At 54.4% G+C, this 10,000-nt stretch overlaps 1 protein-coding gene across 1 annotated transcript in view; it reads right to left on the bottom strand.

Moving 5' to 3' along the window:
- Positions 1 to 773: 773 nt before the first annotated feature.
- card9 (caspase recruitment domain family, member 9) overlaps positions 774 to 10,000 on the bottom strand; it is a gene marked incomplete at its 5' end in the record, with an annotated part of 11,425 nt that continues 2,198 nt past the window's right edge. Inside the window, 11 exon segments of the mRNA XM_083913036.1 lie at positions 774 to 910; positions 1,024 to 1,082; positions 5,297 to 5,496; positions 6,830 to 6,884; positions 7,642 to 7,824; positions 7,923 to 8,048; positions 8,149 to 8,544; positions 8,626 to 8,709; positions 8,961 to 9,167; positions 9,275 to 9,393; positions 9,588 to 9,725. Coding sequence (XP_083769162.1) covers positions 817 to 910; positions 1,024 to 1,082; positions 5,297 to 5,496; positions 6,830 to 6,884; positions 7,642 to 7,824; positions 7,923 to 8,048; positions 8,149 to 8,544; positions 8,626 to 8,709; positions 8,961 to 9,167; positions 9,275 to 9,393; positions 9,588 to 9,725 — 1,661 coding nt within the window. The 3' untranslated portion in view covers positions 774 to 816.

The raw sequence follows: 10,000 nt of genomic DNA on the forward strand, positions 1-10,000 counted from the left end.
CAGTAAATAAGACAGAAATCAAACCAGACTTTAAATATTTGTATATTTATTTATTTATTTTAATATTTATTTAATTCGCTTTGATTTACTTGTTAATTTATTCACATCTTTATTTATTCATCTATAATTTTATTTTAATTTGTTCATATGTTTTTTTATTTATCCAGACTTTTGTTTGGAGGGTTTTGAGAAACAGAACTAAATATATAAATGAATAATTTAATGTTTAATCATCACCATCAGTGAATAAGTCAGAAATCAAATGTGTAAATAAATATTTATTTATATTTATTCACACATCTGTTTGATTTGATTTGATTTGATTTTTTTGGAGGCTTTAAAGGAACAAGATTAAATACATAAATACATAAATTTGCCTGTTTTATCTCAATGAAAGCTTCATTTAATGTTTTACAAATCTATAATTAAATAAAATGATAAAATAGATGACTTTTTACTTTGTTTATGATTCATAATTATAAATAATGATAAGAACTTTATTATTTATATTTAGCTCCTGTATTTCTGCTCATTCACTTTATTTCATTTGTGCTTTTATTATTTTTTAACACGTTTAATAAAGATTAAATATAAAAACATTAGAATTAAATATAATTTAATTATTTATCGTCAGTCTATATAAATAAATAAATATTAAATACTAAATAAATAAATAAATAAGTAAATAAATACTAAATAAATAAATATTAAATAAATAAGAAAAAGTCAGAAACATGAAAATAAAAACAAAAATGATGTTTTTAAGTCAGAAAAGTTTATTTCCTGATTCACAAACGAGTCGAAACCTCGCGAGACTCAGTCGGAGTCGGTGATGTCACTGGCGCTGCTGTCGTCATGGTTACCGGCGCTGACCTCCGTGCACACGAGCCTGGACCTCAGCGCCCGCTTCCTGTCGTCATGGAAACATGCACACGTCACATGCACGCGGACACGTCACACGCACGCGTGACACGCACGCGCACACGTTTGTTTCTTAAATGAATAAAAAGTTTAAAGTTTTACCTTCGATAAAAGAAGTTTGGACGATTCCTGAGAGACAGACACCCGTCTGTGTCCTCATCCTGCAGACAGACAGGTGAGAGACAGACAGGTGAGAGGGAGACAGGTGAGAGGGAGACAGGTGAGAGGGAGACAGGTGAGAGACAGACAGGTGAGAGGGAGACAGGTGAGAGACAGACAGGTGAGAGACAGACAGGTGAGAGGGAGACAGGTGAGAGACAGACAGGTGAGAGACAGACAGGTGAGAGACAGGTGAGGGAGAGACAGGTGAGAGAGAGACAGGTGAGAGGGAGACAGGTGAGAGGGAGACAGGTGAGAGACAGGTGAGAGACAGGTGAGAGGGAGACAGGTGAGAGGGAGACAGGTGAGAGACAGACAGGTGAGAGGGAGACAGGTGAGAGAGACAGACAGGTGAGAGGGAGACAGGTGAGAGGGAGACAGGTGAGAGAGACAGACAGGTGAGAGAGACAGGTGAGAGGGAGACAGGTGAGAGGGAGACAGGTGAGAGACAGGTGAGAGGGAGACAGGTGAGAGACAGGTGAGAGGGAGACAGGTGAGAGACAGACAGGTGAGAGGGAGACAGGTGAGAGGGAGACAGGTGAGAGACAGACAGGTGAGAGGGAGACAGGTGAGAGACAGGTGAGAGGGAGACAGGTGAGAGACAGGTGAGAGGGAGACAGGTGAGAGGGAGACAGGTGAGAGACAGACAGGTGAGAGGGAGACAGGTGAGAGACAGACAGGTGAGAGAGAGACGGACAGGTGAGAGACAGACAGGTGAGAGGGAGACAGGTGAGAGAGAGACAGGTGAGAGGGAGACAGGTGAGAGACAGACAGGTGAGAGAGAGACAGGTGAGAGACAGACAGGTGAGAGAGAGACGGACAGGTGAGAGAGAGACAGGTGAGAGACAGACAGGTGAGAGACAGACAGGTGAGAGAGAGACAGGTGAGAGGGAGACAGGTGAGAGAGAGACAGGTGAGAGAGGGAGACAGGTGAGAGACAGACAGGTGAGAGACAGGTGAGAGAGAGACAGGTGAGAGGGAGACAGGTGAGAGGGAGAGACAGGTGAGAGACAGACAGGTGAGAGAGAGGCAGGTGAGAGGGAGACAGGTGAGAGAGAGACAGGTGAGAGGGAGACAGGTGAGAGAGAGACAGGTGAGAGACAGACAGGTGAGAGACAGACAGGTGAGAGAGAGACAGGTGAGAGAGAGACAGGTGAGAGGGAGACATGTGAGAGAGAGAGACAGGTTAGAGAGGGAGACAGGTGAGAGACAGACAGGTGAGAGGGAGACAGGTGAGAGACAGACAGGTGAGAGGGAGACATGTGAGAGAGAGAGACAGGTTAGAGAGGGAGACAGGTGAGAGACAGACAGGTGAGAGGGAGACAGGTGAGAGACAGACAGGTGAGAGAAAGACAGGTGAGAGGGAGACAGGTGAGAGACAGGTGAGAGGGAGACAGGTGAGAGACAGACAGGTGAGAGGGAGACAGGTGAGAGGGAGACAGGTGAGAGGGAGACAGGTGAGAGACAGACAGGTGAGAGACAGACAGGTGAGAGGGAGACAGGTGAGAGACAGACAGGTGAGAGAGAGACGGACAGGTGAGAGACAGACAGGTGAGAGGGAGACAGGTGAGAGAGAGACAGGTGAGAGGGAGACAGGTGAGAGACAGACAGGTGAGAGAGAGACAGGTGAGAGACAGACAGGTGAGAGAGAGACGGACAGGTGAGAGAGAGACAGGTGAGAGACAGACAGGTGAGAGACAGACAGGTGAGAGAGAGACAGGTGAGAGGGAGACAGGTGAGAGAGAGACAGGTGAGAGAGGGAGACAGGTGAGAGACAGACAGGTGAGAGACAGGTGAGAGAGAGACAGGTGAGAGGGAGACAGGTGAGAGGGAGAGACAGGTGAGAGACAGACAGGTGAGAGAGAGGCAGGTGAGAGGGAGACAGGTGAGAGAGAGACAGGTGAGAGGGAGACAGGTGAGAGAGAGACAGGTGAGAGACAGACAGGTGAGAGACAGACAGGTGAGAGAGAGACAGGTGAGAGAGAGACAGGTGAGAGGGAGACATGTGAGAGAGAGAGACAGGTTAGAGAGGGAGACAGGTGAGAGACAGACAGGTGAGAGGGAGACAGGTGAGAGACAGACAGGTGAGAGGGAGACATGTGAGAGAGAGAGACAGGTTAGAGAGGGAGACAGGTGAGAGACAGACAGGTGAGAGGGAGACAGGTGAGAGACAGACAGGTGAGAGAAAGACAGGTGAGAGGGAGACAGGTGAGAGACAGACAGGTGAGAGGGAGACAGGTGAGAGGGAGACAGGTGAGAGACAGACAGGTGAGAGACAGACAGGTGAGAGGGAGACAGGTGAGAGGGAGACAGGTGAGAGACAGACAGGTGAGAGGGAGACAGGTGAGAGGGAGACAGGTGAGAGACAGACAGGTGAGAGGGAGACAGGTGAGAGGGAGACAGGTGAGAGGGAGACAGGTGAGAGACAGACAGGTGAGAGGGAGACAGGTGAGAGGGAGACAGGTGAGAGGGAGACAGGTGAGAGACAGACAGGTGAGAGACAGACAGGTGAGAGGGAGACAGGTGAGAGACAGACAGGTGAGAGAGAGACGGACAGGTGAGAGACAGACAGGTGAGAGGGAGACAGGTGAGAGAGAGACAGGTGAGAGGGAGACAGGTGAGAGACAGACAGGTGAGAGAGAGACAGGTGAGAGACAGACAGGTGAGAGAGAGACGGACAGGTGAGAGAGAGACAGGTGAGAGACAGACAGGTGAGAGACAGACAGGTGAGAGAGAGACAGGTGAGAGGGAGACAGGTGAGAGGGAGACAGGTGAGAGACAGACAGGTGAGAGACAGGTGAGAGAGAGACAGGTGAGAGGGAGACAGGTGAGAGGGAGAGACAGGTGAGAGACAGACAGGTGAGAGAGCGGCAGGTGAGAGGGAGACAGGTGAGAGAGAGACAGGTGAGAGGGAGACAGGTGAGAGAGAGACAGGTGAGAGACAGACAGGTGAGAGACAGACAGGTGAGAGAGAGACAGGTGAGAGAGAGACAGGTGAGAGGGAGACATGTGAGAGAGAGAGACAGGTTAGAGAGGGAGACAGGTGAGAGACAGACAGGTGAGAGGGAGACAGGTGAGAGACAGACAGGTGAGAGGGAGACATGTGAGAGAGAGAGACAGGTTAGAGAGGGAGACAGGTGAGAGACAGACAGGTGAGAGGGAGACAGGTGAGAGACAGACAGGTGAGAGAAAGACAGGTGAGAGGGAGACAGGTGAGAGACAGACAGGTGAGAGGGAGACAGGTGAGAGGGAGACAGGTGAGAGACAGACAGGTGAGAGACAGACAGGTGAGAGGGAGACAGGTGAGAGGGAGACAGGTGAGAGACAGACAGGTGAGAGGGAGACAGGTGAGAGGGAGACAGGTGAGAGACAGACAGGTGAGAGGGAGACAGGTGAGAGGGAGACAGGTGAGAGACAGACAGGTGAGAGACAGACAGGTGAGATTGAGACAGGTGAGAGAGACAGAGGGTGAGAGAGACAGGTGAGAGACAGACAGGTGAGAGAGACAGACAGGTGAGAGACAGGTGAGAGACAGACAGGTGAGAGGGAGACAGGTGAGAGAGAGACAGGTGAGAGACAGACAGGTGAGAGAGAGACAGGTGAGAGACAGACAGGCAGGTGAGAGACAGGTGAGAGGGAGACAGGTGAGAGACAGACAGGTGAGAGGGAGACAGGTGAGAGACAGACAGGTGAGAGGGAGACAGGTGAGAGAGAGACAGGTGAGAGACAGACAGGTGAGAGAGAGACAGGTGAGAGACAGACAGGTGAGAGACAGACAGGTGAGAGAGAGACAGGTGAGAGAGAGGCAGGTGAGAGACAGACAGGTGAGAGGGAGACAGGTGAGAGACAGACAGGTGAGAGGGAGACATGTGAGAGGGAGACATGTGAGAGAGAGACAGGTGAGAGGGAGACAGGTGAGAGGGAGACAGGTGAGAGAGACAGACAGGTGAGAGGGAGACAGGTGAGAGGGAGACAGGTGAGAGAGAGACAGGTGAGAGGGAGACAGGTGAGAGGGAGACAGGTGAGAGAGACAGAGGGGTGAGAGAGACAGGTGAGAGAGACAGACAGGTGAGAGACAGGTGAGAGACAGACAGGTGAGAGAGAGACAGGTGAGAGGGAGACAGGTGAGAGAGAGACAGGTGAGAGACAGACAGGTGAGAGAGAGAGAGACAGGTTCTGTATTCGCAGCAGCTCGGTGCAGTGAGCAGTGAATTACCCATGATGCAGCAGTGCAGGGCTGGTGTTCAGCCTCAGCACCTCCTCCTGCAGGAGCGTCGTGTCGCCGCAGCGCCGCCGCCTCCTCGTTCTCCCCCGACGTCGTGCTGCGCACCTCCTCGCCGCTGCGCACCTCCTCGCCGCTGCGCACCTCCTCGCCGCTGCGCACCTCCTCGCCGCTGCGCACCTCCTCGCCGCTGCCTGAGGACACGCCTCACAGGAGTCAGAGCCGCTCCAGGGTTCAGACCCCGTCAAAGCGCTCACCGCCACGGGCTAGCCGGCTACTCAGCTAATGCTAGCTAGCTACTCAGCTAATGCTAGCTGGCTACTACTAGTCAATAAAAACAAAAATGATATTTGACGCTGTGACGACAGTGAGGGTGAAGCCTCTGAGTGGGACTTTTAAAGATGGCCGCCGGCTGTAAACACTGTTGTTAGAGCACCAGAGCGAGTTAGCGTGCTAACAGAGGCTAACTGTAGCCTGGGGGCTCCTGCGTGTTTTTCGTTTTGAGGAAAATGTGACGCACCATAAACTGGACTCACTTAGCTGCGAGCTAGCTAGCTTATGCTAAGTGCTGCGGCTCCAAATGAAGCTAGCGTCGTTGTTTGTTTTCAGCTCTGACTCTAAAAACTAGAACATGTACCGTGTGCAGCGCTCACATGTAACGTGTGCAGCGCTCACATGTAACGTGTGCAGCGCTCACATGTAACGTGTGCAGCGCTCACATGTATCGTGTGCAGCGCTCACATGTAACGTGTGCAGCGCTCACATGTACCGTGTGCAGCGCTCACATGTAACGTGTGCAGCCCTCACATGTAACGTGTGCAGCGCTCACATGTAACGTGTGCAGCGCTCACATGTAACGTGTGCAGCGCTCACATGTACCGTGTGCAGCGCTCACATGTACCGTGTGCAGCGCTCACATGTAACGTGTGCAGCGCTCACATGTATCGTGTGCAGCGCTCACATGTATCGTGTGCAGCGCTCACATGTATCGTGTGCAGCGCTCACATGTAACGTGTGCAGCGCTCACATGTAACGTGTGCAGCGCTCACATGTAACGTGTGCAGCGCTCACATGTAACGGTGCAGCGCTCACATGTAACGTGTGCAGCGCTCACATGTAACGTGTGCAGCGCTCACATGTAACGTGTGCAGCGCTCACATGTAACGTGTGCAGCGCTCACATGTACCGTGTGCAGCGCTCACATGTAACGTGTGCAGCGCTCACATGTACCGTGTGCAGCGCTCACATGTAACGTGTGCAGCGCTCACATGTAACGTGTGCAGCGCTCGCTCTCAGGTTTTTACTTTTACGTTAAATTTAAAAGTTTATTTTAACAACAGAACGAAGTTTAGCTCAGAATTAGCAAATCCAGGAAACGCAGCTACGTTACCAATGCTAACAGCATGCTAACAGCATGCTAACTGCATGCTAACGCTTCCCTGCAGGAGACTCGGCGATGCTACGCGTGAACATGAATCTGGACACTGAGCCAATCACAGCAGGGGGCGGGGCTTCAGGTCAGCTCACCTTTAGCAGCGCGCTCCGTGGACTCCTCCTCCTCCTCCTCGCTGCTCCTCTCACACTGACGGAGAGAGAGAGAGAGAGAGAGAGAGAGAGAGGAGAGAGAGAGAGAGAGGAGAGGGAGAGGGAGAGAGAGAGAGAGAGAGAGAGAGTTCATCACCACATCATCGCTACATGATAACAACAACAACAACAACAATAAGAAGAATCTTTTCCTTTATTTTGCACAAAAAAAACATAGTAAAGTTCAGTTCAGTGTAAAACCTGACTCCTGCGTCTGAGCAGCTGATTAAAGGTCCCTGCCCTCCCCAAGCCCCGCCCCTGATCACTGGACTCCGCCCCTGATCACTGGACTCCCCCCCCGAGCCCTGGACTCCGCCCCTGAGCCCTGGACTCCGCCCCTGATCACTGGACTCCGCCCCCCGAGCCCTGGACTCCGCCCCTGAGCCCTGGACTCCGCCCCTGATCACTGGACTCCGCCCCTGAGCCCTGGGCCCCGCCCCCTGAGCCCTGGACTCCGCCCCTGATCACTGGACTCCGCCCCTGAGCCCTGGACTCCGCCCCCTGAGCCCTGGACTCCGCCCCTGAGCCCTGGACTCCGCCCCCTGAGCCCTGGACTCCGCCCCTGAGCCCTGGACTCCGCCCCTGAGCCCTGGGCCCCGCCCCCTGAGCCCTGGACTCCGCCCCCTGATCCCTGGACCCGCCCCTGGGCCCTGGACTCCGCCCCCTGAGCCCCGCTGTGACTGAACCCTTCCCCTTCCTCAGACTGACCCGCTCACACACACACAGAGGAGGAAACCCCGTCAGCTGCTTCTCACCTGTTGGGTGTTGAGTCTGCGGAGGCGTGTCCTCAGCTGTAGCTCCTCCCCCTGTGACCTCAGCAGGAGCAGCTCCAGCCTATCAGATTGCTCGGTGAGCTGTCTCACCTGCTCCCTGTACTGGTCCTTCTCCTGCAGCAGCAGCCGCACCTCCTCCTGCTGCTCCGCCCGTGACGCCAGAGCCTGGAGCGCCAACCGGAGGATTTAGAGCCGTGACATCATCATCAACAAAACAACAACAACAACAACAACAACACCCCCCCCCCCCCCCCCCCCCTCACCTTGTCCCTCTCCCGGATCACCTCCTCCAGCTGCCGGAGGCTCTGCTTGTTCCTCTGACGGTACAAACGAGCGTCTCCCTTCAGCTGCGCCGACCGAAGCTCCAGATCCTCTTTCTCCTCCAGAATCTGCAAACAGACGCAGACACAGACTCAGAGACTCAAGGACTCAAAGACTCAGAGATCAGAGACTCAAAGACTCAGAGACTCAAAGAAGTGGACTCCTCACCCTGGCTCTGTGCTCCTCTGCCCGGTGCAGGTCTCTCCTCAGCCTCAACACTGAGGCCACCAGGTCCCTCTGGACCGGAGCCACACTCTCCCCTTGCACCTGCTGCACCTGCTGCACCTGCTGCACCTGCTGCTGCACCTGCTGCTGCTGCACCTCCTGCTGCACCTGCTGCACCTGCTGCTGCACCTGCTGCACCTGCTGCACCTGCTGCTGCACCTGCTGCACCTGCTGCACCTGCTGCACCTGCTGCACCTGCTGCTGCACCTCCTGCTGCTGCACCTCCTGCTTCACCTCCTGCTTCACCTCCTGCTGCACCTGCTGCTGCTTCCCGTCCCTCAGCTCCTCCGCTCTCGTGGGGTGGAAGAAGGTCTCTTTGGGCAGAGCCAGACTCCGGCTCTGGAAACACATTTGGGCGCGTTCAGGTCAGAGTGTCGGACCTCACTAATGTGGGTAAACGTGTCACACACACACACACACCTCCTGCAGAGGTCTCAGAGTCCGGCGCCTCAGCAGCCGGGTCTGACTCTCAGCCCTCAGCAGCGTGTGCTTCAGACGCTCCACCTGCACACACACACACACACACACACACAGAGGTCAGAGGTCAAAGGTCAGCCCTCAGCAGCGTGTGCTTCAGACGCTCCACCTGCACACACACACACACACACACACACACACACACAGAGGTCAGAGGTCAGAGGTCAAAGGTCAGCCCTCAGCAGCGTGTGCTTCAGACGCTCCACCTGCACACACACAGAGGTCAAAGGTCAGAGGCCGGTGCGTGGTGCTGGAAGGGGTCGGGGGTCAGAGGTCACCTCTATCTGCAGGTCTCGGTTGGCGAGCAGGGCGCTGCTCTTCTCCTGGCCCAGCGCGTTGATGTCTCCCATCAGGCTGTAGTTGTGATCGCGGAGCTGCTTCAGCTCCTCGCTCAGCCGCTCGCGCTCCTCCCGACCCTTCTGCACGCGCTCACTCAGCTTCCTCAGCTCGCGGTCCCTCAGCTGCTGCTGCCGGGACCAGACCTCCTGAGGGGAACAGGTGACGGGTCAGCGCGTGTGTGTGTGTGTGTGTGTGTGTGTGTGTGTGTGTGGATCTGCAGCTCCGACCTGCTCCTCCACGGTCGCACGCTCACCTGCTCTTTGGCGGCGGAGCACGCCTGCTGCCGACGCCGCCGCTCGTCCTGCAGCGTCCTCTGCAGCCGGCTGAGCTCCGACATCAGGAACTGAGTCAGACCGGACTCACCTGCTGTGTCTGCAGACAGGTGACAGACAGACAGGTGAGCAGACAGACAGGTGAGCAGACAGACGGGTGAGCAGACAGACGGGTGAGCAGACAGACAGGTGAGCAGACAGACAGGTGAGCAGGCAGACAGGTGAGCAGACAGACAGGTGAGCAGACAGACAGGTGAGCAGACAGACAGGTGAGCAGACAGACGGGTGACGCACCGATGAGGATGCTGAAGGTCTTGTTGGGCTCCTTCCCGGTGATGCGGCTGTACAGTTGAGGGTAATCCAGCTCCAGACTCTCCAGGAAGGCTGTGTAACCTTTGACCCCGGTCCTCTGCAGGATGTCCAGCAGGGCTCCTGTGAAGGTCAAAGGTCAGGGTGAAGGTCAAAGGTCAGGGTGAAGGTCAAAGGTCAGGGTGAAGGTCAAAGGTTCAGGACAGCGCTACATCAGGACCGGTGACGTCTCGTCTCATGAGCGTGAAACTAAAACCAAAGTAACTGTGGTTCTGTTTCCTCCTGACTGACGCCAGAGGGCGGAGCCTCACACTGATGACTCACACCAGCAGAGACACGAGGAACCCTGAGACCCACCTGTACGGAGGACCACGGGGGGGGGGGGGGGGGGGGATATC

Source organism: Echiichthys vipera (assembly GCF_963691815.1).
Source record: "Echiichthys vipera genome assembly, chromosome: 4".
NCBI lineage: Eukaryota > Metazoa > Chordata > Actinopteri > Perciformes > Trachinidae > Echiichthys > Echiichthys vipera.